Source organism: Scyliorhinus torazame, chromosome 2, assembly GCF_047496885.1.
Source record: "Scyliorhinus torazame isolate Kashiwa2021f chromosome 2, sScyTor2.1, whole genome shotgun sequence".
In the NCBI taxonomy this organism is placed as follows: Eukaryota; Metazoa; Chordata; class Chondrichthyes; order Carcharhiniformes; family Scyliorhinidae; genus Scyliorhinus; species Scyliorhinus torazame.
Window position 1 is genome coordinate 119,772,055 of NC_092708.1, and position 27,165 is coordinate 119,799,219.

General features: G+C 43.1%; 1 protein-coding gene across 3 annotated transcripts in view; it reads left to right on the forward strand.

Moving 5' to 3' along the window:
- LOC140391472 (integrin alpha-6-like) overlaps positions 1-27,165 on the forward strand; it is a 150,917-nt gene that overhangs the window by 29,934 nt on the left and 93,818 nt on the right. For all 3 annotated transcript variants that reach the window (XR_011935091.1, XM_072475979.1, XM_072475987.1), the window contains exons 2-3: positions 7,816-7,943; positions 26,358-26,437. Coding sequence is in view for 2 of the 3 variants with exons in the window: in XM_072475979.1 (XP_072332080.1) it covers positions 7,816-7,943; positions 26,358-26,437 (208 nt within the window). In the remaining variant the exon portion in view is untranslated. The remainder of the gene's footprint in view (positions 1-7,815; positions 7,944-26,357; positions 26,438-27,165) is intronic.

The following is a 27,165-nucleotide window of genomic DNA, read 5'->3' on the forward strand; positions in this document are numbered from 1 at the left end:
TGTGTCCACGATTCTGTAGTTTCTTGCGGTCTTGGGCCGAGCAGTTGCCATACCAGGCTGTGATGCAGCCAGATAGTATGCTTTCTAGTCAGGATGCTTAAATAGGTTAAGTATCTATAGAATCCCTGCAGTGTAGAAGGAGGCCATTCGGCCCATTGGGTCTGCATCAATATAATTGGTATAATTAAAACAGAAAGTACTGAAAGTAACAGGTCTGGCAGCATCTGTGGAAAGAAAATCAGAGTTAATGTTTTGAGTCAAAAGTGACTTCAGAGTCTGAGCTAGGTAGAAATGTGGTGGGTTTTATGCCATTGAAAAGGGGGAGGGGAGGAAGAACAAAAGGAAAGGTCTGGTATAGGGGAGGAGCGATAAAATGATAAAGATGTCGAGGAACAAAAGGCAAAGGGAGTGGTAATCGTTGTAGCAAAGAAACAAAAGCAGTTTTCCAGAGTGTGCGCGAATGGCAGAATAATGAACAGCTTTGCCTGAAGCAAAAACATGAAAAACAAGATTCGGACCAGCACAGGGCAAAAAGTTTTTATATCAGATTTCTGGCATCAGTAGTATTTTGCTTTTATTATAGCTGAAGTAGTTTTCTCTGTACGAGGCTTGTGTTCAGTGTTGTGCCCTTATGAGATGGGGCTATCCAGGTCTTGGAAAAGGATCAAAAATTGACACCCAGGCTAAGAGACCTGAAGATGTTAAATGTAGACCTCTAGGAGAATTGATTTGAGGTCCTTTTAAAAATATGCAGCTCATGAGAATCAAATATTTGAGTTAGATAGATTAGGGAGAACCTGGAATGCAAGTACAAACTTTGAAATACAACAACTAGATTAGATAGTAGGAAGTATGTCATAAAGATGTGGTAATCTCTAGAATACATGGTAAGCAGCTTCAGAGAGCATGGATTCATTTCAGAGATTCATAAAAGATAAAATGTCCCAAGGCATTTCAGAAGACCATTATTAAAAAAAGACTCTTGGAGCTATATAAGGTGATATTGGGTTAGATGACCAAAAGCTTGATCAAATGGGTAGATTTTAAGAAGAGTCTTGAAGGAGGAAAGCAAGGTACAGAAGTGGAGTGATGTAGCGAGGGAGTTCCAGAGTTTAGGACTTGGGCAGCTGAAGGCTGTAAAGCGCCACATGTAAAGCGCTAGATAATAGGGATGCCTGAAGGAGATTATAGAGCTGGGAAAAGTTGAGGCCGTGGAGAGATTTGAAAATGAGAATGTAAAATCAAAACATTGCTTGTTAGGGAGTCATTGTAGGTCAGTGAGTGAGGGGTGTTTGGTTAATGGGACTTTTTTGAAGTTAAAGACATGGGCAGCAGAGTTTCGGAAGTTAAGACATGGGCAGCAGAGTTTTTTCCCTCTCTCCCAAGAGATTGCATAAACTCTTTGTCAAGAGGGAATGAGGGTCATGGAAATGCAGAATTTACACCATGCCAGAATGGTGGAGGTCCAATGGACCAGGTGTTTTCTTTCATACATTTGTGCGAATACAAAGACATATAACTGGCAGAGATTAATGAAGCTCTGCCACTGGATAAGATTGGCTAATCAGAGATAGACAAACGTCCAACCAGCTATTCTTCAATGGCCACTGGACACACAAGAATTGTGGTATCAATTTTTATATGAAAACATTAAGCTAAAAATATTTTTTATAATTGACCACCGATAATGCATCCAAAGACTAATTTGGCACCCACCTCCAATAATGTCATTATTCCCATTGTGCTTTCTTATCGTAGCTCTATTTTTATAAAATTGCAATCCTTCAATTAAGCATGAACATTGCTGTCGGCGATCTGAAACAAATGCCAGCTGAAAACAGGATATGTGGAGAGAACGACACAGTTCACTTTTCAGGTTGGATCTCCCTTCACAACTGGGAAGTAAGTGACTGGGAAGCATGTTAGCAGAGTTCGAAAAGAAGGAAAGTTGGAAGGAAAAAAAGCAACATACAGACAAACACGCAGAAGTAACATATCAAAAAAGAGAATCAGAGGGGGATTGGGAGTGGAATGATGTAATAGAAAATCTTCGAAAAATAATAGAAATATTAGGACATAAAAAAAAACTAGGTGTAAAATCTGGGAATCAGATGTGAGTTGAAATGGATTTGACGACGGTCATATTGCTAGAGTCCAAAGGAGTAGCAAGGTGCCCGGCAGAGATCAGATATGGGGAGAGATTCTCTGGCCTCCCCGTGGTGTGTTCCTCGGTGGCAGGAAGCCAGGGTGGTTAATTTATTATCTCATGAGATGTGGGCATCACCAGCATTTGTTGCCTATCCCTAATAGCGTATGAATTTGTATGGCATACTAGGCCATTTCAGGGTTATCAGTCCACCACATTGCTGTGGTTCTGGAGTCTCCTATCTGCCAGACCAGATAAGTGGCCACAAATTTGAAATCTCAATGTGGGATACTCATTTCCCCGAAGCCGGAGTCTTCATCTAATTCATTTAAGCTTGTTGGAGGAGAATTTGTCGCAGAATTCCCATTTTTAAAAAAATTGTCTCGCAGAAGTGGCAACTTGACTTTAAAAAAAGTCATTCTCAAAGACGAGCAGGCAATGAGACTGATGGGGATTGCAAGATTGGAGGGTTAGTGGTGACTGGACATCAATGTAACCGTGACATCCCCATGGCAGACCACAAGTTTCCATCTCCTCCTCTGTCTCGTGAATCCTAAGGGCATAATGCTTACCCATCCTTTGCTTGTAACTTCCTTTCTATATCAAGAGGAACCATAGAATGAAGAAGATGGGCGCCCTCCACTCCCCTCCTGACCTATCCACATAACCCCATAACCACACCTAACCCGCGCATCTTTGGACTTTGGGAAGAAACCGGAGCACCCGGAGGAAACCCACGCAGACACGGGGAGAAGTGCAATCCCCACACAGACAGTCACCCAAGACTGGAATTGAACCCAGGTCCCTGGTGCTGTGAGGCAGCAGTGGTAACTACTGTGCCACTGTGCTGCCGTGATGCTGTTGCCCAAAGACACCTCTGCCCCAACACTGATGCCAATGACCATAATGTATGAATGAAATGAAAATCGCTTATTGTCACAAGGAGGCTTCAAATGAAGTTACCGTGAAAATCCCCTAGTCGCCACATTCCTGCGCCTGTTCGGGGAGGCTGGTACGGGAATTGAACCATGTTGTTAGCCTGCCTTGGTCTGCTTTCAAAGCCAGCGATTTAGCCCTGTGCTAAACCAGCCCCAGTGGTGGTGCTTTGCAGATTCACAACCCTGCCCTCATTGCCAATTCTCCATCGCCACAGGACCTTGCAAACGGATCCTGATCGAAGTCTGCACGTCACTTTGTTTAATGTGGGATCTTTCGGGCGCCATCATTGTCCACGTAATTTTGACGGGTTAGTGGTCAGATGCTGCAGCTTCTTCCTCCTTCACAGCCTGTGAGATGCGTCTTCCTTCACCTGCCCTACTGTTGAGGACGAACTTGCCTTAAAAGCAACACATAGAGCTCTAGAGAAGTTCCATCAGCACTGCGTCCATGGCACCGTCTAGATTCAATTTGCTGCCACAATGATGTATATTAAACCATTAAACAAATGCTAGCTTTCTTTTTGAAGCCAACTCCACAAGCGTTCAAGCAAAACTGAAAAAACAACTTTGATGGACTGGACACAGTCCAGATGGCTGAAAAGTCATTTGTTCTATTCTACGTATAGATATATTCTGATCTTGAACTAGATTTAAAAGTAAGTGTCAATAATGTATGACATGTCCATGACTTTTTTGTTGCTGTGGTTCTTTTTCATTCTGAAACTGATTCATGACTATTATAAAACGACACTGGGTGGGAAGGAGAAATGGATTTAAAAGAGAAGTTTGAATTTGGGGAGCTTTTATTTGCCTTGCAATTGTTGTGCAGTTTTGCTAACCCTCATGTTTTAGCTGCTGAAAGGTTCTTTTGTGCTTCTTCACAAAAGTTTCCAAGCTTCCCATCAATCTTTTATCCTTTGTTCAAGTTCATGACTGATGGTTTCAGAAGCGTCATGCACATTTAATAATGCCCTGTGGCTACTGCTGTTTGACACCATACTTAATTTCATGAAATTAAAGCAAGTAATTGTGTTCTTGGAAAAGATAAAGAGGAAGGGAAGGCATTTTTGCAAAATGTTGGTATCGTTGCTAATGCTGGCATTCAAAGAACCTGACTCAGCAACTGTCCACACACACATGTTTCAGTCAGAATCTGATTTTCTCCCATTGCATTAATGTTCAATTTCATTTTGAATGCGACATTAGCATCTGGTTGTCAACTAATCTTAATACAACTGCTCACAAGTAGAATCTGTATACTATTGTGTTAGCACATCAGCAAGGAAATATTTCTGTATGTAGCAGCATTACGATACAGTTCAAAGTTGTCAGATTTGTAAAATGTAGTAGTAGTAGATGGGTGACCATGTTCCATTTTAAAAGTCACAAAGCTGTCAATCATTTTGGAATTTGGGATTACATTGGTAAATGCGGGATGGAGCATCCCTTCTCTTCCTGCTCACTTGTTCCACAGCAGTAATCAGAAAATGGATCCAAGATGTGTTCCACTGCATTTGTGTGTTGACTTATTGGAAACGGATGAAAATTCCATGGAATGTCAACCAATATGTTTCCTGTCAGCTTTGCCACACTAACACTGAATGAAATGTATTGATGGTAGTGGAGATATTGATTTTATTTAATTCAGGGTAGACTGTGCAAAATGTTCACCCAAGTTTTAATACTTCTAAGTTTTAAAAGTAGCTGTGGCAGAGTTCAGAGGATTTCTATATTTGCTCTTCAGCTCATTCTAGGCCACATCCTCAGTGCAGGCTCTGAGCCACCAAAATCATTCAAATGTTCCTGAGGCCGGGAAATCAGCCCGGGAATATCTCAGGAGAAAAGTGGACGATGGAGAAGGGAGTTTAGTTGTGCTAAATTCCAGCTCAATATTATGAAGTGCATAAGAATTAATATTCTAATCCATCGCAGTTAACAAAAAAAGTTCTATGGGACTCCAGCCAACTAGTCATTCATTGAGGGCAAATCAACATCTGACATGTGGGAGGCTTTCAAGTGTCAGTTGAAAGGAATACAGGACCGGCATGTTCCTGTGAGGAAGAAAGATAAATACGGCAATTTTCGGGAACCTTGGATGACGAGTGATATTGTAGGCCTCGTCAAAAAGAAAAAGGAGGCATTTGTCAGGGCTAAAAGGCTGGGAACAGACGAAGCCTGCGTGGAATATAAGGAAAGTAGGAAGGAACTTAAGCAAGGAGTCAGGGGGGCTAGAAGAGGTCACGAAAAGTCATTGGCAAATAGGGTTAAGGAAAATCCCAAGGCTTTTTACACGTACATAAAAAGCAAGAGGGTAGCCAGGGAAAGGGTTGGCCCACTGAAGGATAGGCAAGGGAATCTATGTGTGGAGCCAGAGGAAATGGGCGAGGTACTAAATGAATACTTTGCATCAGTATTCACCAAAGAGAAGGAATTGGTAGATGTTGAGTCTGGAGAAGGGGGTGTAGATAGCCTGGGTCACATTGTGATCCAAAAAGACGAGGTGTTGGGTGTCTTAAAAAATATTAAGGTAGATAAGTCCCCAGGGCCTGATGGGATCTATCCCAGAATACTGAAGGAGGCTGGAGAGGAAATTGCTGAGGCCTTGACACAAATCTTTGGATCCTCGCTGTCTTCAGGGGATGTCCCGGAGGACTGGAGAATAGCCAATGTTGTTCCTCTGTTTAAGAAGGGTAGCAAGGATAATCCTGGGAACTACAGGCCGGTGAGCCTTACTTCAGTGGTAGGGAAATTACTGGAGAGAATTCTTCGAGACAGGATCTACTCCCATTTGGAAGCAAATGGACGTATTAGTGAGAGGCAGCACGGTTTTGTGAAGGGGAGGTTGTGTCTCACTAACTTGATAGAGTTTTTCGAGGAGGTCACTAAGATGATTGATGCAGGTAGGGCAGTAGATGTTGTCTATATGGACTTCAGTAAGGCCTTTGACAAGGTCCCTCATGGTAGACTAGTACAAAAGGTGAAGTCACACGGGATCAGGGGTGAGCTGGCAAGGTGGCTACAGAACTGGCTAGGCCATAGAAGGCAGAGAGTAGCAATGGAGGGATGCTTTTCTAATTGGAGGGCTGTGACCAGTGGTGTTCCACAGGGATCAGTTCTGGTACCTTTGCTCTTTGTAGTATATATAAATGATTTGGAGGAAAATGTAACTGGTCTGATTAGTAAGTTTGCAGACGACACAAAGGTTGGTGGAATTGCGGATAGCGATGAGGACTGTCGGAGGATACAGCAGGATTTAGATTGTCTGGAGACTTGGGCGGAGAGATGGCAGATGGAGTTTAATCTGGACAAATATGAGGTAATGCATTTTGGAAGGTCTAATGCAGGTAGGGAATATACAGTGAATGGTAGAACCCTCAAGAGTATTGAAAGTCAAAGAGATCTAGGAGTACAGGTCCACAGGTCATTGAAAGGGGCAACACAGGTGGAGAAGGTAGTCAAGAAGGCATACGGCATGCTTGCCTTCATTGGCCGGGGCATTGAGTATAAGAATTGGCAAGTCATGTTGCAGCTGTATAGAACCTTAGTTAGGCCACACTTGGAGTATAGTGTTCAATTCTGGTCGCCACACTACCAGAAGGATGTGGAGGCTTTAGAGAGGGTGCAGAAGAGATTTACCAGAATGTTGCCTGGTATGGAGGGCATTAGCTATGAGGAGCGATTGAATAAACTCGGTTTGTTCTCACTGGAACGAAGGAGGTTGAGGGGAGACCTGATAGAGGTATACAAAATTATGAGGGGCATAGACAGAGTGGATAGTCAGAGGCTTTTCCCCAGGGTAGAGGGGTCAATTACTACGGGGCATAGGTTTAAGGTGAGAGGGGCAAGGTTTAGAGTAGATGTACGAGGCAAGTTTTTTACGCAGAGGGTAGTGGGTGCCTGGAACTCGCTACCGGAGGAGGTAGTGGAAGTAGGGACATTTAAGGGGCATCTTGACAAATATATGAATAGAAGGATACGGACCCAGGAAGTGTAGAAGATTGTAGTTTAGTCGGGCAGCATGGTCGGCACGGGCTTGGAGGGCCGAAGGGCCTGTTCCTGTGCTGTACATTTCTTTGTTCTTTGTTCTTTGTTCTAGTCGCCACATTGTTGAAATGTGGTAACATTTAATTAGGTCTCGTCTCTGACAAGATGCACTTCTGAGGAGTGGTGAAGCAAACTAAAATGATTTCTTTACTTTGCAATAACTTGCCGTTCTTAACCTGCTTGCTTCAATTATGTTGGGGAAAAAATGGAATCCCCTTGCCAAAAAAGTCCAAGTTTTACAGCAATATGCAGGTTAGAGTTAATAAGCAAGTGTGCACTGCAAACACAACCTCTTTTTAATGTCCAATATGAGGTTGCATTACATCTCTGCAAACATTTTGATTTGAATTGAGACTTATTCAGCAATCAACTTGTGGCAAGGAGAAGAGAAGACCTGGAATGATGCAGCCGAATGTGCTGACCTCCTTTCTTTTAAGTGAAATAGTTTGGCAGAACCCTGGCATGATTTTTATGTTTTCAGCATAGCTTCATGTTGGAATCCAATTTAAATATGATATAAAAATTCCCAGCTCCAATCACTCTGAAGGTGTGGAGACACAAAACTATTTTTGATTTTATTCCAATTAAGGTCCTCTGTCTTGGTTTGACCTGCATGTACTAGCTTACTTGAGTTAACCTGTTGTGTTCTTTAACTTCTAACTTTTACAAACAACATTTTCTAAACAGGTTATTGGTTGGTGCTCCAAAAGCAAAAGGACTTCCAAATCAACAAGCTAGAATAACAGGAGGATTGTACAAATGCCCCATCACACCCTCCGAATTTGACTGCGAGCGTGCCATTTTTGATGATGAAGGTGAGAGTATTATGTTACCAATGCAAATTCGCTATCAGGTTAATCGATGATACGGACAGATCGAATGAAAATGTTTCATAGAAAATGGTGCTGGTTTGTAAGCAATTTTTTTTTTAAATTCTAGGAGTCCTGAAAAGCATTTTATAATTTCCCCTGTATTCTAACAAACACCGCATGTAAATTAACAAATTGCCCTTTCTTTATGATCCAATATTTGGCAAAGTATACAGCAACCCACAGCCCCATCACATGTTTCAATGTTGGACAAAATCATAATTGCCAACTACTGATGTTTTGTCTGTGCAATCAACTTTCTCAATGACAATTTACATGACTTAAAGGGACCTTTTTTAAAATGCTTCTGAATCTTCAGAACTTTAAATTGCCCCATTAATTGGAGATTGTTGCTTTAGTGTAGTGGGCTTGTTGTAATTACAAATAAAGTCTTAATTTGTACTTTAATGACGTGAAATGTGGATTGATTACTTTTTTTGTTTGGAAAGAAATGGAAATTTTGGGGGTTTGTTCAATTTGGGAGGAGTTGAGTTTTTACTGATTTAACACCCAAGTAAAATCTAGGAATTCAGTGGTAAAACTCATTAAGACCTGACTTTGAAGTTCTATGCTTTTCTTTTCAAGTGTGTCTGTGTGGTTCAAAGTCTTGACTGTAGTTACTGTCACATTCTTGGGCCTTTTCTGCATTTCTGAAGCGTTTAACTGTTTCAGCTCAACAGTGAACATGGGAAATTTTCCTGAGCTTTACATGAACACACTGATTGCCTAAATGCAATAAAAATCACAGAACTGGGTGGACACAGCAATACTTCGTACCCTTTCCATTTGAATTAACGGAGGACTATCAGGCAGGTTCCCAAACTGGCATGAGCTCCAAGCCATCCAACTTCCCAATATTTGTAGCACCCAGGCAATCTGGAATGCCTGGGTGCAGACCCAGGAACAACATTGAATAGAGGTTCGGCCATCCTTTTCACTTTGGGTTAACATTTCCATTTTCTTCTCACTCGAGGCCGATGAGCAAATTTTGGCTCATTAAATGTGAATAAAGTTGAGGTACAAAGCAAAGAAGCAACTTGTTGAGAAAAAATAAAGCGACGTCAAAGCAATGAATTGATAATTAATAAAGACCACCATTAGAATGTGAGTGGGGTTTGAGTCTGTTTGGTTCACACCCAATCTCTTGATGCTCACTCACTCGTGCTCACCTACTTGTGCGAGTGAATGTGATTGTGTGGGATTGAGAATAAGTGGAAATCCTGAGACTGCAAGTGAGACAGACAGACATGCGCATCCAACATACTCTTGTCTCCACTGCTTTTGCATACTTTCGCCTGTGGTCGCTCGCGCGCACACCGACCCCACCCCATCCCAGTTCACACCATTGCATCCAGCCTCTTACTGGGTTGGGCCTGCCTCTCTCTCACTGTTTCCTCTGTTTCTAGATGCCCAGCTGCTGCTGCCAATGTTGCCATTCCTCCAATCAGAGTTTTTTTCTCCCACATTTGCTGCTATCAGCGGTAAACATGGGAGAGAAGTAGCCTGTGATTGGAGGAACAGTTTCTTTAAGAATCTTCCACTATACTTGTCTGAATTTTGAAAATTACCTCTGGGGGCATATCGGGGGGGCTTCGCGGTGGACAAGCCTGATCTAATATGTATTTAATTCCATGTTGCTCTGCGCCTCCCTTCGTTTGTCCTGTTAGAAAGCTGACTTTGGCGCATGTTCACAAATTTGGTATCGCGCTAAACTGGGGCATTGATTTTAACTGCAGCTAATTTTAAAATACTTGTATCTTGTCATTGTGCTAAAGCAAAATCTATCAAGCTACAAACAATATTTAATTTGTCATGCGACTCCTTTCTTGAATCATGAGTGCCATCAATCTGGTGGTTATGTATCTCAGACCTGCAGTTAGTGTTTTAATTTTGGGAATTGGACCATTTTGTATTCTTAAGGGCTCTGCTCGAAAACAGCAAACATTCTTGCCGCAAGTTGACAGTCTGTTGCTGTGAGAACGATGTTCAGAAAATACAATAAATGCGGTCTTACAAACATCATTGCAGTTTCTGTAGCAACCAGGTGATTCAAAACCATTCTGTTTCTTTCAAATAAGCTACCATTTGTGACAGTAGCCTGCAATTGGGTGTTTCTATTGAAGATTACATGGAATGTGCTCCATGAGTAAGTAGCAGGCGCAGTTTAATGGCAATGCTGCACCCTAAAAGCAGCGGGCCACGGTACACTGTGGCCGATAAAAGCCGGGAGACGCTGCTCCGGTTTTCACCCACCGTCCAAAGATGTGCAGGTTAGGTGGATAGGCTATGCTAAATTGCCCCTTAGTGTCCAAAAAAGCTTAGGTTGGGTTTCTGGGTTATGGGGATAGATTGGAGGCATGGACTTAAGAAAGGTGCTGTTTCCAAGAGCCGGCGCAGACTCAGTGGGCTGAATGGCCTCCTTCTGCACTGTAAATTCTATGAATTGCCTACCTTCAAAAATGAGTTTGGGCACAGTCAAGGTATATTCCCATGGAGGGCAAAGAAATCCAGAGCTCCCTAAATTACTAAAGAGATAGAGGTTATAATGAAGAAGAAAGAGTGTGTTTATGACGGGTGTCGGGCAAACCAAGCTGATGTAGAAAGTTCAGAGAAGTGAAAAAGCAAAAAGAGAGTGAAAAAAGAGACTAGTAGCTAACAAAAAGAGATTCCCAAAGTCTTGTTTCGGCATATAAGTAATAAAAAGGTGATGAAAGGAGGAAAGGGCCAAAAAGAGGATTTACGGATGGGGACGGATGAACACTTTGCTTCTGTCTACGCCAAAAACAAAGATGTTGCCGAGATCACAATGAGAGAGGTAGTAATCAATACACCAGAAGTATTTAAAATTGATGAAGAAGAGGTATTGGATAGGCTTAAAGAGTTGATAAGGCATAAGGATCACATGAAATGCATTATTGAGGAAAATAAACGTTGAATTTGTGGAGCCACTGCTCATAATTTTCCTGTCTTCCTTGGACTCCAGGTGGTGCCAGATGACTGAAGAATAGCAAATGTTGCAACCTTGTTCAAAAACGGTGCAAAGATAATCCTAGCAACTACAGGCCAATTAGCTTAGTTTTGACGGCAGGGAAACATTCAATAATAATTTGTGACAAAATTAATTGTCACTTGAACAAATGGGTTAAGCATAGATTTAAGCGAAAATTGGTTTAACTAACTTAGTATTTTGAAGACTTGACAGAGGTTTGATGAGGATGATGCTGTTAATGCGATGTACACCGACTTCGAAAGGCATTTGATACAGTGCCCTTTTGAGCAAATTTATAGTTCATGGAATAAAAGGGACTGAAGAAACAGATACAGAACTGGCTGAGTGATAGGAAACAGAGTAATGGTTAAGGGATGTTTCTTGAACAGGAGAAAGGCTTCCTGTTGAAATCGCCAAAGGTCAGTGTTGGGGCCCTTGCTCTAGACCTCCGTAATTGGTTCATGTGCTACACAGGGATAGAAGCTAACTGTTTGGGGAGTATCTGGTAAATGGTTAAGCTTTATTCTATTACAGGACACAATTTCAAAATTTCCAGTCAATGAAACTTGGAAGCATTGTGAACTGTAAGGAGAATAGTCTAGAACTTCAAAAGGACATAGACACGTTGGTGGAATGGGCAGACAGGTGGCAGATGAAGTTCAATCCAGAGAAATATGAAGTGATTCATTGTGGTAGAAAGAGAACATAGAAAGACAGTGGGTGCGATTTAACTAAATGGGAACAAAGTCCCTTGGTGAGTGCGTTTAGCCGCATATTTCACGTTGCTCACAGTGCCGAGAAACACGCTATAGAATGGCACTCTGGTTAGTGGGGAATGCGTGACCGAGGCCACAAATAGCCCCGTTTTCTGCACTGAGGAGCTCTGCTCGCCGGAACTCCTCAATGTAGCGAGAGATCGGGACGCCACTTTAAAATGGTATCCCGAGCTCTGGAATCTCCGACGCAATTTCCCCAGCCCCAACACGCTATGAGGGGACCCCTGGCCTGATTACCACCCCATGAAAAATGCCAACCTGGCAGCTTGGCAGTGCCAACCTGGCACCCAGCTTCTATCAGCTACGTCGTGCCCGCGGCATGCTACCTTCTGGGCGTAGCATGGCTGTTCGAAACTCTATGGCTTGACTCTAAAGATGAAAAGGGACCTGAGTGTACCTATGCATAAGTCATAACTGCATTGAAAGCTGGAAGTTGTGGTGGGTAAGGATGTATTAATCTGGAATCTAACTGAAATTTACTGTCTAAATTTCCCAGCTTTAAGCACGGTTTCTTCAGCCGAAGTTAGCTAATTAAGAAAGGCAATTTAAACCAGTTTTTCAGTAACTGGGAGCAGCTGACGCTTTTGATTCAGAGGAAAGATAAACCGATGTTTCAGTGCGACTTTGAACAGCGCGCCAGAAATTGAGTGATTTAAAGGAGTTAGGTGAGGAGGGGAAGCCAGTGCTTTTGCCTTTTTTAACTTCTTCATCCTTCAGGAATTGGTTCATGTGCAACACAGGGATAGAAGCTAACTTGTTTGGTGAGTATCTGGTAAGTGGTTAAGCTTCATTCTGTTCCTAAGGTTTAAAAAAAGAACAGACTTGTGGTAAAGTTAATCAAATTTCTTTTTAAAATAATTAATTGAATAAAATAATTTCAATAATTAATAAAAACGCATTTAAGGATGATCGGGCAGAAGATGTGTCATGACGGCGGTGGCCTATATCCAGGATATACATGACTGGTGTTCCGCAGGGATCGGTGCTGGGACCTTTGCTGTTTGTAGTATATACAAATGATTTGGAGGAAAATATAACTGGTCTGATTAGTAAATTTGCAGACGACACAAAGGTTGGTGGAATTGCAGATAGCGATGAGGACTGTCAGAAGATACAGCAGGATTTAGATTGTTTGGAGACTTGGGCGGAGAGATGGCAGATGGAGTTTAATCTGGACAAATGTGAGGTAATGCATTTTGGAAGGTCTAATGCAGGTCGGGAATATACAGTGAATGGTAGAACCCTCAAGAGTATTGAAAGTCAGAGAGATCTAGGTGTACAGGTCCACAGGTCACTGAAAGGGGCAACACAGGTGGAGAAGGTAGTCAAGAAGGCATACGGCATGCTTGCCTTCATTGGCCGGGGCATTGAGTATAAGAATTGGCAAGTCATGTTGCAGCTGTATAGAACCTCAGTTAGGCCACACTTGGAGTATAGTGTTCAATTCTGGTCGCCACACCAGCAGAAGGATGTGGAGGCTTTAGAGAGGGTGCAGAAGAGATTTACCAGAATGTTGCCTGGCATGGAGGGCATTGCTATGAGGAGCAGTTGAATAAACTTGGTTTGTTCTCACTGGAACGACGGAGGTTGAGGGGCGACCTGATAGAGGTCTACAAAATTATGAGGGGCATAGACAGAGTGGATAGTCAGAGGCTTTTCCCCAGGGTAGAGGGGTCAATTACGAGGGGGCATAGGTTTAAGGTGAGAGTGGCAAGGTTTAGAGTAGATGTACGAGGCAAGTTTTTTACACCGAGGGTAGTGGGTTCCTGGAACTCGCTGCCGGAGGAGGTGGTGGAAGCAGGGAAGATAGAGACATTTAAGGGGCATCTTGACAAATACATGAATAGGATGGGAATAGAGGGATACGGACCCAGGAAGTGTAGAAGATTGTAGTTTAGTCGGGCAGCATGGTCGGCACGGGCTTGGAGGGCCGAAGGGCCTGTTCCTGTGCTGTACATTTCTTTGTTCTTTGTTTGACTGCAGTAAGTGTCTGCGCCTTGAGGAATTTTGGCTCAAGAGTCATTGAGCTGGAGGCCAAGCTGCAGATGTTGTGACACATCTGGGAGGGGAAAGCTGCCTGGACATTTTGTACCAGGAGGTGGTCAGACACCATAGGACACGTTCTTCTGCTTTGGTCAGTATTTAGGAACAGGAGAGTGAGGCAGGTAAGGGACCCAGGAGCACAGGAGCCTCCGCCTTTGCTTTCATCCAACAGGTTTGGGATTCTTTCAGCTTGTTTGGATGGGGAGGGGGCTTCAGGATGGATGAGCTGACTGTCTATGGCACTATGGTACAGGAAGCCATTAAAGCAAAAAGGATTATAGTGATAGTTAGAGGACAGTATACTGTTCTCTATATAGCATAGAGTGAGAATCCAGAAGGCTGTGTTGCCTGCCCAGTGCCACATTTCAGGACATTTGCTCAGGGCTCTAGTGGAACATGCAGTGGGAGGGGTCGGATCTAGTCGTTGTGGTCCATGTAGGTACCAACGACACAGAACTGTGAAAGAGGTTCTGCATAATCAATATGAGGAATTAGGCACCAAACATAGGAAGCAGACCCTCAGAAGGCAATACCTCTAGATTATTACCTGAGCCATGTTCAAATAGGGCATAGGGCAAATAATACTAGAGAAATGAATGTGTGGCTCAAAGACTGGTATGGGAAAAGTGGGTACCGGTTCACAGGGCATTGACACCAGTATTGGGGAAGCGGGATCTGTACTGTTGGTAAGCGAGCCACATAACTGGGGAAGTAGTAGAGTTGAATAATAATAATCTTTATTATTGTCACAAGTAGGCTTGCATTAACATTGCAATGAAGTTACTGTGAATATCCTCTAGTCGCCACACTCTGGCGCCTGTTAGGGTACAATGAGGGAGAATTCAGAATGTCCAATTCATCTAACAGCACGTCTTTTGCGACTTGTGGGAGGAAACCGGAGCACCCGGAGGAAACCCACGCAGACCCGCGGAGAACGTGCAGACTCCGCACAGACCGTGATCCAAGCCGGGAATCGAACCTGGGACCCTGGCGCCTTGAAGCAACAGTGCTAACCACTGTGCTACCTTTAACTAAATAGTGAGGGCAAGGGATCACATTTGGAAAGATGTGATCAATCATTGAATAGAGACCAGGCAGGAGCGAAAGATACCAATATGGGAAATGAGGAACAGAATGTGATAAAATATGATAAGAGTACAATTTTATTAGTTCCAATCTAAGAGTAAAACGGCACTCTAGGCAGGTTAGAAATAAATGAGTATAATTTGATAGTCATTACAGAGACATGGCTGCAAGGTTACAGATTGGGACCATCCATAAGACACTCGGCCCATAAGTCTGCTCTGCCATTCAATCATGGCTGATATTTTTCTCAGCCCCATTCTCTTGCCTTCTCCCCATAACCGCTTCTTAATCAAGAACCTATCTATCTCGGGCAGCACGGTGATGCAGTGGTTGGCACTGCTGCCCCACGGTGCCGAGGTCCCAGGTTCGATCCCGGCTCTGGGTCACTGTCCGTGTGGAGTTTGCATATTCTCCCCGTGTTTGCGTAGGTTTCGGCCCCACAACTCAAAGATGTGCAGGGTAGAAAGATTGGCCACACTAAATTGCTCCTTAATTGGAAAAATGAATTGGGTACTCTAAATTTATTTTGTAAAAATGAACCTATCCATCTCTGTCTTAAAAACACTCGGTGATTTGGCCTCCACAGCCTTCTGCGACAAAGAGTTCCACAGATTCACCACCCTCTGGCTGAAGAAATTCCTCCTCACCTCTGTTTTAAAGGATCGTCCCTGAGATGGTGTCCTCTAGTTCTAGTTTTTCCTACAAGTGGAAACATCCTCTCCACGTCCACTCTATCCAGGCCATGCAGTATCCTGCAAGTTTCAATAAGATCGCCCCCCCCCCATATCCTTCTAAACTCCAATGAGTACAGACCCAGAGTCCTCAACTGTCCCTCATATGACCGGAATATTAAAGATTGTGTGGCATTTAGAAAGGACATGAAGCTAGAAAAATGTGGAGTGGCACTGCTAATTAATGATGATATTAGCACATCAGAGAGGGATGACCTATGTTCGGGAAACCAGAATGTAGAAGTGGTTTGGGTAGCAATGAGAAATGATAAAAGCAAGAAGTAACTTGTGAGAGATGTAGAGCCCCCTAATTCTAACTACACGGTAGGATAGAATATAAAACAAGTGATAATGGGAGCTTGTCAGAAAGGTATGATGATAATTATGGGGGGATTTTAGAACAAAGATAATTACAGCACAGGAACAGGCCCTTCAGCCCTCCCAGCCTGCGCCAATCCAGATCCTTTATCTAAACCTGTCGCCTATTTTCCAAGGATCTACTTCCCTCTGTTCCCTGCCCGTTCATATATCTGTCTAGATATAGCATCTTAATGATGCTATCGTGCCCGCCTCTACCACGTCCGCTGGCAAAGCGTTCCAGTCACCCATCACCCTCTGCGTAAAAAACTTTCCACGCACATCTCCCTTAAACTTGCCCCCTCTCACCTTGAAATCGTGACCCGTTGTAATTGACAACCCCACTCTTGGAAAAAGCTTGTTGCTATCCACCCTGTCCATACCTCTCATAATTTAGTAGACCTCAATCAGGTCCCCCCTCAACCTCCGTCTTTCCAACGAAAACAATCCTAATCTACTCAACCTTTCTTCATAGCTAGCACCCTCCATACCAGTCAACATCTTGGTGAACCTCCTCTGCACCCTCTCTAAAGCATCCACATCCTTCTGGTAATGTGGCGACCAGAACTGCATGCAATATTCCAAATGTGGCCAAACCAAAGTCCTATACAACTGTAACATGACTTGCCGACTCTTGTAGTCAATAGCCCGTCCGATGAAGGCAAGCATGTTGTATGCCTTCTTGATCACTCTATCGACCTGCATTGCCACCTTCAGGGTACAATGGACTTGAACCCCCAGATCGCTCTGTACATCAATTTTCCCAGGACTCTTCCATTGACCGTATAGTCCGCTCATGAATTGGATTTTCCAAAATGCATCACCTCGCATTTGCCTGGATTGAACTCCATCTGCCATTTCTCTGCCCAACTCTCCAATCTATCTATATTTTGCTGTATTCTCTAACCGTCCTCCTCGGTATCTGCAACTCCACCGATCTTAGTATCATCTGCAAACTTGCTAATCAGACCACCTATACCTTCGTCCAGATCATTTATGTATATCACAAACAACACCACTCGTCACCCTTCTCCATTTTGAGACACTCCCTTCCACCACTACTCTCTGTCTCCAGTTGCCCAGCCAGTTCTTTATCCATCTAGCTAGTACACCTTGAACCCCATGCAACTTCACTTTTTCCATCAACCTGCCATGGGAAACTACGCATAGACTAGAAAAATCAGCAGGGCAAACATAGCCCAGATGAGCAATTCATAGAATGTTTTTGAATAATTTCTTCGAACAGCCATGTTCTGGAGCCAACCATTTGATAACCTCATGGGGAAGGTGCCCCTAGGTAGCAGCAGTCCTAATATGGATCCATCTTACATTCTGTTTGGGGGAGAGAAGAGTGGGTCCGAGACTAGTATTTTAAACTTCAATTAGGGCAATTGTGAGGACATGAAAGCAAAGCTAACAAAAGTGAACTGGCAAATAAATCCAATTAAGGGCTAGATCAATATAGATAGTGGCAGACATTTAAAGGGATATTTCAGAATACACAGAATGGGCAGCACGGTAGCCTTGTGGATAGCACAATTGCTTCACAGCTCCAGGGTCCCAGGTTCGATTCCGGCTTGGGTCACTGTCTGTGAGGAGTCTGCACATCCTCCCCGTGTGTGCGTGGGTTTCCTCCGGGTTCTCCGGTTTCCTCCCACAGCCCAAAGATGTGCAGGTTAGGTGGATTGGCCATGATAAATTGCCCTTTGTTTCCAAAATTGCCCTTGGTGTTGGGTGGGGTTACTGGGTTATGGGGATAGGGTGGCGGTGTTGACCTTGGGTAGGGTGCTCTTTCAAAGAGCCGGTGCAGACTCGATGGGCCGAATGGCCTCCTTCTGCACTGTAAATAGTATGAAGATACATTCCAAGGAGAAAGTCAAATTGCAAGGGAAGGACCCAGCACCAGCGGTTACCTAAAAATTTTAAAGACAGGCTCACACTTGAAGAAAAAGCATATAGTTGCGCAAAGACGATGGATGGTTAGAAAAGTGAACAGCAAAGAATATAAAGAACAGCAAATACATTAGAGTATGGGAGAAGGCTAGCTAGAGATGTAAAGACAGATACTTAGATTTTTCTACAGATAGTTAAAAAAGAAAAGAGTTAACAAAGTGGATGTTGGTCCTGTGTGTCTAGAAATTTATAATGGAAAATAAGGAGATGGCAGAATTGAACAGGCATTTTGCATTAGTCTTCACTATAAAGGATACAAGTAACATCCTAGAAATGGCTGTAATTTATGAATTGAAAGGAAGGTCAGAACTTCATAAAATCACCAGGGAAGTAGTACTTAGCAAATTGTTGGAGCTGTGGTCTGATAAATCTCTGGATCCAATGGACTTCATTGTAGAGTCTTAAAAGAAGTGTCCAAAATTCCCTAGATTCGAGGAATGTTCCATTAGATTGGAAAATAGAAAATGTAACCCCTTTATTCAAAAAGGGAGGGAGACACGAGGGAAACTGTAGGCAGTTGGCTTAGCATCTGTTATAGATAAAATGTTGAACCTTATTATTAACGATGTTATAGCAGGGCACTAATAATCAAGACAATCAGGAAGAGTCCGCATGGTTTTGTGAGAGGGAAATCATGTTTGAACAATTTACTGGCGTTCTTTGAAAGAGTGCTATGGATAAAGGGGAACTGGTGGATGTTGGATTTCCAGAAGGCATTTGATAAGGTGTCCGTGAAACGTTATTATGGAAAATGTAAGCTCATGATACAGGGAGTAATGTATTGGCATGGATAGAAGATTGACTGGCTAACAGGAATCGGAGAGTAGCCAAAAATGGGTCTTTTTCTGATTGACAGGATGTAATGAGTTGTGTGTCACATGGTCAATGCCGGGCCCTCAACTTTTTCCAACTTGTTTAAATTACTTGGATATGGTTGCTAAATTGCTGAAGACACAAAGATAGGTAGGAAAGTAAGTTGTGAAGAGGATGTAAAGAGGTTACAAAGGGGCAAAGATTCACAAAAATGGTTCCAGAGATGAGGAATGGCAATTACAAAATGGGTTAGAGCAGTTGGGCTGTTTTTCGGGAATGATAACGGGAGATTGATAAATGTATTCAAAATCTAGAGAGAGTAGATTGGGCAGAAAAGCTTGTGAAAGTATCAAGAACTAGAGGACACGGAATTAAAGTAATTGTTAGAAGAAGCAAAAGCAACATGAGGGGAAACCTTTTTCATGCATTGGCCGGTTAGGATCTGAAATGTAGTGATATAGACATTCAATAGGGAATTAGACTTATCTGAAAAGTAACAGTGTGCAGGGTAATGGGGAGAAGGCGGGATATGGTGCAGGCAATGGGCTGAAAGGCCTCCTTGTGATGTAACAGTTGTGTGATTCCGTGAATCTAATTTATTTTTGTGCGTAGGCGATTTGTTTTAGTGTGGGATCCTTTACATTTTTTGTGCAGCCATGCACACGAGGCAACTGGAAGGGGCTGACTTGTGCATGGCCTGTGTGGGAACTTTCAGATTGCCATGTGGTTAGGGTAAACATTGCTGAGAAGTTTAAAGTGAAAGGGGCAGAGACAACATTAAACGTAGGAGATTTAAGAGGGCGAGCAGATGGAAATTCTTTACGCAGATGGTTGTGAGGCTGGGGAATACATCACAAAAGTAAATGATTGAAGCATATGTTTTTAAAATAGATGAGATGGTAAATATAAAGGAGGGATTAAAGGGTATGGAAAGAGGGTGGGGCATGTATATTCGGACTGCAGCTTGAATAGGGGATAAATATCAACATGGATCACCTGAGACCACTCGGGCGGCACGTAGCACAGTGGTTAGCACTGTTGCATCACAGCTCCAGGGTCCCAGGTTCGATTCCCGGCTTGGCTCACTGTCTGTGCGGAGTCTGCACGTTCTCCCCGTGTCTGCGTGGGTTTCCTCTGGGTGCTCCGGTTTCCTCCAAAGATGTGCAGGTTAGTTGGATTGGCCATGCTAAATTGCCCCTTAGTGTCCAAAGAGGTTAGGTGGGGTTGCTGGGTTATGGGGATGGGGTGGAGGTGTGGGCTTAAGTGGGTGCTCTTTCCAAGGGCTGGTGCAGACTCAATGGGCTGAATGGCTGTAAATTTTATGAGACAAAGAAGTGTACTTGTGTTGTAATTTCCATGTAGCTCATTCACTTAGCTTAGTACAGCACTAATGCAGGGCAGCACGGTGGTGCAGTGGTTCGCACTGGGACTACGGTGCTGAGGACCCAGTTTCAATCCCGGCCCAGGGTCACTATCCGTGTGGAGTTTGCACATTCCCCCGTATCTGCGTAGGTTTCATCCCCACAACCCAAAGATATGCTGGTTAGGTGGATTGGCCACACTAAATTGCCCCTTAATTGGAAAAAAAATAAGAATTGGGTACTCTAAATTTATTTATTTAAAAAATAAAGTACAGCACAATACATTTATCTGATTTATCACCATGGACTCTGAAAGCTCATTCATACTGACTAGTTTGTGGACTGCACACACAATATTCGAGAACACTTTCAATCAAGACCAGATCACTTAGGCTTCATCTTCTGGGTTAAGTCAGTAAATAGTGCAACTATGTTTCTGTAATTGTGAATGTGACCCAAAGAATACCTGGATTTGTTTCCTGTGTTCTGGAAGGGCTCCAAATAGGAAGGATGTGGACGTCATCAACCTTCGCATCAGCGTTTGGTTATCTCCATTAGAAGTCTGATTTAAAACGGGTGTTCAAAACTTCTCGTTCCGGCCGAGTGGGTTTGTTAAAATCAAAACTTGTTAGTTTTGTTTGTGTATAAAACAACTGAATCTTATGAACGCCATAGGCCCAGAAAATACCTTGATGCTGTACTTCAGGTGGGAATCACCATTCAGATGTAAGGGTTAGGGAATAGGTCTCTTTTTGTTGCTGTTGTTTGGAGTATACAGGCAATTACGTGCATGTCTGTGCATGCATGGTAACTGTGCAGGGCCTGCATAGGAACATTCAAGCTGCCATGTAGCTGCACAGCTTATGGGGAACATTGCTTGGAAACAGATATACTGATTCCTAGTCTTTGTTGAACTTTCCTGGATGGAGGACTGTCTGGGTGGAGGACCTATCTTCTCCAACCATAACTATCAACATAGATTTTTTTTTCCCTTCCAAATCTTGGACTTTCAGTGTGATCTTGTATTGAAAAATGGCAACTTCTTTGAGGGGTTGATTAGCTCAATTGGTTGGACTGCTGGTTCGTGATGCGGGGCTGGTTCAATTCCCGTACCTGCCGCGGTTATTCATGAAGGCCCCATTTTCTCAACCTTTCCCCTCATATGAAGTGTGGTGACCCTCTGGTTACTTCACCACCGGTCATCTCTCAAAGTGGAGAGCAACCAATGGACCCCTGGGACTGTGGCAACATGTACCTTGCATTGACACAGTGCTGAGGATGTTGTGCCTGGCCAGACCAGCTATACACTTCCCTAACAATTGACAATTGTGTGGACCATCTTGACATTGTTGCCTGATGCCCAGGAAGGAAAGGAATGTTCATAAATAATTAGCTCCCCTGTAGAAGAATGGGGAGTTGGAACCTGGCTCTTCTGGACTGGGCATGACATACAACTCAAACTAATAGAATAAGATGATTTTTTACTATCTCTATTAGCATTTTTGATCAGCTTCTCTATTGGCCTTTTTTGTACTTTTTAAAAATAAATTTCGAGTACCCAATTCTTTTTTTCCAATGAAGGGGTAATTTAACGTGGCCAATTCACCTACGCTGCACATCTTTTTGAGTTGTGGGGGTGAGACCCACACACACACTGGGAGAATGTGCAAATTCCAGATGGACAGTGACCCGGGGATGGGATCGAACCCGGGTCCTCGGTGCCATGAGGCAGCAGTGCTAACCACTGCGCCACCGTGCTGCCCATCTCTTATTGGCCTCCTAACCCAGACTGGCAATGGGCTTCAGGTGGATATGGACTTTGTCTGAAAACTAGCTGAGTGACCCTCCGGGTTGTCCTTTTCTCAGAATGTGAAGAGTTGTTCCTATAAATTAATCCCCATTCAGAGATCAGTAGTATTGTCTAATGTTTCCCCTCCCTCTTCCCCTGGGTGTTTTTAAAAAAAAAAATAAAAAAAATTGTGTCTTTCTCAAAATGAAAAGGACTAATACTGGATTTCCAGGTGAGGGGAGGTGAGCTTTGGTCGGGGATGAGGGAAGAGTGAGCATTGTTGGGTACAGTGGAGCGTGTTTTTATTTTTAGGCATTTCCAAAATAGCTCCCACTGTTGATCACTGGCCTATGCCTGAAATTAATAGGGAGAGAAGGATTGGGTAATGTCAACACAAGTATAGGGCATCAAGCCCAAGTCTTCGCTGCTACGGTCCGTATTGGATACATCCTTGCAGTGGCTTGAACATAGAACATACAGTACAGAAGGAGGCAATTCGGCCCATCAATTCTGCATTGACCCACTTAAGCCCTCACTTCAACCCTATCCCCTTAACCCAATAACCTCTCCTAACCTTTTTTGGGCACTAAGGGCTATTTATCATGGCCAATCCACCTAACCTGCATGTCTTTGGACTGTGGGAGGAAACCGGAGCACCCGGAGGAAACCTGTGCAGACTCCGCACAGACAGTGACCCAGCAGGGAATCGAACCTAGGACCCTGGCGCTGTGATGACACGGTGCTAACCGCTATGCTACTGTGCTGCCCGAAACAGGGCTAAATCGCTGGCTTTGAAAGCAGACCAAGGCAGGCCAGCAGCACGGTTCGATTCCCATAACAGCCTCCCCGAACAGGCGCCGGAATGTGGCGACTAGGGGCTTTTCACAGTAACTTCATTTGAAGCCTACTTGTGACAATAAGCAATTTTCATTTCATTTTTTTTTCAACTTGGGAAACTTAATTCTGTCTATCAGAAGTTTAAAATTCCCAGGTAAATATTGCATGTAAATATTGCATGTATGTGTGGGTCAGGATCTCCACTGGGTATTGACATTGTGATCAATGTAGGAATTTCCGATATTGTATTATGTATTTGGTGCAGTAAGGGTTAAACGCCTGGGTTAGTGTGAAAATGACTGCTGCAGTATTTTTTTTAAAGTCCTGGTTTAAAAGACCGATGCTTTGGCTACAGAGATACAATTAAAGCATTGTTAAAAAATGAAACCATCATTCATTCCAACCATGTATATTGTTTACCTGAAGTTGGACTAATGGAATTTTGTTTATATAAAGAAAGTTACCTGGGGAGTAGATAATTGGAGACATTGGGCAGGCTTCTCCAGTATGCCAGCCGCACGTTTCTTGGCTGCGTGCCATTCACTGGCGACGGGATTCTATCTTCCATCTGATTGTCAATAGGGTTTCCCGTTGTAACCACCCCATTTCACCGTGAAACCCACTGGTGGGGTTGCACTGCCGATGGGAAAATTGCATTGCAACGACCTGAGAATTCTAGCCATTATGTTTAGCCTTAATAAAATATAGTTAATGGACGTAGCCAGGGCCTGAAGCAGTCAGTTGGATTGGGATGTGGACAGACTAGCAGTTTCTGGGGAAAAAAGTGAGTTAAACATTTGCAGGCACTTTTTGCCAAAAGCTGGCAGGATAAACAGACAAGAATCTGCAGGCTGTTTCCTGACTGGATGTGTCTCGCTCTCCAATCAGTCTTTTAAAAGGAACTCGATTCAAGTGTACCGCAGTTAACCCTGTGTCTGCTAACTGTATTTAAAAGTTGATTTTGACTTGAGATGGGTTTTGCTTGTGTGGAGATAAAAGATAGCAGTTAGGAGTGCATTTCATTTTATTGTTAAAACATTGTTTCACTGGTAATTGTAAGCTATTTTCTTGTATGATAACGTTATTTTCATCCTGTGTTAGTAATCAAGTTTGTTTTAATATTCCATCTCCCTATTTGTGCGTGGAATCACTCCTGGAGGGGTTCACAGTTCCCTGTCAGTTTTGCAAATTAAATTAAATATTGGGGTTTCTATCCAGTATCCTAGCAACTGTTGGGATCTGGTCTGGGTACGCATTGACACGCAACAGCAGGATATGACTCATACTCACTGCTGTTGCCTTTGGAAGATTCTGCCTATTATCTTCATTAGATTGCAATTTCATCACTTAAAAACAATCCTGTTGGCCTGTTTGATAAATTCATAACAATCTGACATAAATATAAATGTATTTGAATATCTATACACATAAATACAGAAATTGCATTTTGGTTCGAGTCATCAAATCCTTGGTCACGGTAAGCAAAGATGACAGCGAAAATCTTTTTGACTGTGATTGTTTATTTCCCTGGCCAAAACAAAAGCTCTTTTGTAGCCAGAATTTTCCAATGCTTTATGCCAGCACCATTGAGTTGAGTTAATGTTTAGACTGGCAGTATTGGCGGAAACCTGCAATGCTGATTTTGCCCAATGTTCTTTGTCTTGCGCTGCCTACTCATTTTCAGTCAGGTATAAAATGTGTGCACAATGATTTTGTTCAAAGTAGGTCTTTAATTTTAATATAACCACGAGCAGTGTGAGTGGCTGCTAATGGCAGCATGCATGTCCAGGCACATTCAGTGCTCTAAATCCTTGCAATGAACAGGTGTAAAACTGATTTGCAGGGTTATGCGAAACTGGGAGTGACACCACATTGGACAGCTTTTTCAAAGAGCTGGAGCACGCATGATGGGCCGAATTGCCACTTGAGCTATGATGCTTCAAAGCAAGAGCAGACTTTATCTTAATAACCTATATCTTGAAGTGGAAATCCATAATAATTTAGAGACATATTCCAAAGAATGTATTCTTTAGATATTAAAACTTTAGGTGATATTTAACACCTAATTTTCATCTATTTCTTTGCAAGTGCCAGATTGTGGAGTTGTAGGGAAAATGCACTGTATCTATGCTCCTTGTAGGAGTCGGGGGATAAACCCACAGATTAAGTTGTACCATTTGCTCATTTCATCTAAGATTACAACAGTGACACCACTTCAGAACAAGCACTTCATTATTTGTAAAGTGCTTGGAGACATTGAATGCTCATGGAAAGTACTATAGAAATGCATAACTTTCTTTCTAATTGATCTCAGTCACTGCCCTCCATTCCTCATGTCGACAGCAAAAATTAGGGGAGATGGTAATGTCATTGATCTAGTAATCCAGATGGTCCAGTAATCCAGAGGCCATGCTATGCAATGGGGGACGGATTCAAATCGCACAAGGGCAGATGATGGAATTTAAATTCAATTAATAAATTTGGAATTAAAAGCGAGTCTCTGTAACGGCAAGCAAGAAATGTACTATAATTGATTGTTGTAAAAAAGCATCTGGTTCACTAATGTCCTTCAAGAAAGGAAATCTGCCATCACGGTAGCACAGTTGCTTCACAGCGCCAAGGTCCCAGGTTCGATTCCGGCTTGGGTCACTGTCTGTGCGGAGTCTACACGTTCTACCCGTTTCTGCGTAGGTTTCCTCCGGGTGCTCCGGTTTCCTCCCTCAGTCCAAAGATGTGCAGGTTAGGTGGATTGGCCATGCTAAATCACCCCTGGGTTAGGGTGTGTTACTGGTTTACAGGGATAGGGTGGAGGTGTAGGGCTCTTAAGTGCCAGTGCAGACTCGAAGGCTCTTAAGAGCCGGTGCAGACTCGAAGGGCCGAATGGCCTCCTTCTGCACTCCAGACCCACAGCAATGTGATTGACTCTTAAATGCCTCTGAAATAGTTTAGCAAGCCATTCGGGTCGAGAGTGATTAGGGTGGTCAACCAATGCTGGCCAGGACCAGTGATGTCCACATCTCCAGAATGAATAAAGAAAAAAAATAGATCCTCAATTTGTTTTTGAGGAACAGGAGATTTAGGCTGTTGTGTCAGAGTTGTACCACATATTTACAATAACAACTTGTATTTAATTAACGTCCTAAACCATCCCAAAGCACTGCACAGGAGCATTATAAAGCAAAATTGGATCCGAGTCATGTAAGATGACACTAGGGCACATGGCCAAAAGCTTGGTCAAAGAGATAAGTTTTAAGGAGCGATTCAGCTCAGTTGGCTGGACAACGGGATCAAGATGCAGTGTGAGGCCCACAGTACAGGTTCAATTTCTGTATCGGCTGAGGTTATTCTTGAAGGCCCCCCTTCTCAACCTTGCCTCTTTCCTGAGGTGTGGTGACCCTCCGGTTAAATCGCCACCAGTCAGCTCTTCCCCCTCAAAGGGGAAAGCAGCCCATGGTCACCTGGGACTACGGCGACTTAAATAAAATAAACTTTTTTCAGGAGACAGCGCCAGCTGGATTGTGGAATGATATTGAGCTGCTTTATGTTATCCTAAAAATGGCTAATGGAAAATATTTACTGTATCTGTCCCCTGAACATTTTCTTTTCATCCTCATTTTTTTAATAGCTGACCCGATGGTGGAAAGTAAAGAAAATCAATGGATGGGTGTATCAGTGGAAAGTCAGGGGCCAGGAGGAAAGGTCATGGTAAGTTTTGAATTATTCCTAATCGTGCTGCTTTTTAAAAATATAGGCTTGAATCTTTTGGTTAGAGATGGAGAGGGTGCACCCACTACTGACTGTGATTTAATCTGCCTACTTACCACTTTACATTGAGCCTTTGCACCTTCCAATGCCAGCTCCAGCAATGATATAGTAACGAACAGTTAGTGACCAAATGGCAAATGGAATTGAAGTGAAGTCTCATCCCTTTGATGTCGAATGGAAGTTACATCAATTAAGCTCTGTCTTCAGGTCATTAATTACACTGTTTCAAATGAAGTTCTTGCCCTCAGCACCGCCCTCCATGACGATGCACCCTACCTAGGCCCACTCCCCCAACCCTATCCTCGTAACCCTGCGCATTGATTATAGCCAATCTACTTAACCTTTCACTAATTTGACAAACTTGCAAGTATGACATTGATGGAAGTGTACCTGCTGATTCATTCTTTTGGATTAGAAGGTAGAAAGGCTTCAAATTTATAGAAAAGTAGAAAATAGGTGCAGGAGTCGGCTATTTAGCCCTTCAAGCCTGCACCACCATTCAATATGATCATGGTTGATCATGCCAATTCAGTATCCCACTCCCGCTTTCTCTCCTTGACCCTTGATCCCTTTAGTCGCAAGGGCCATTGATGTGTTGGGTGCTCTGGATCCGTGGAACACATATAGGCCACCAACACTTAAAATAGTACAACACTATTTTATTAAAT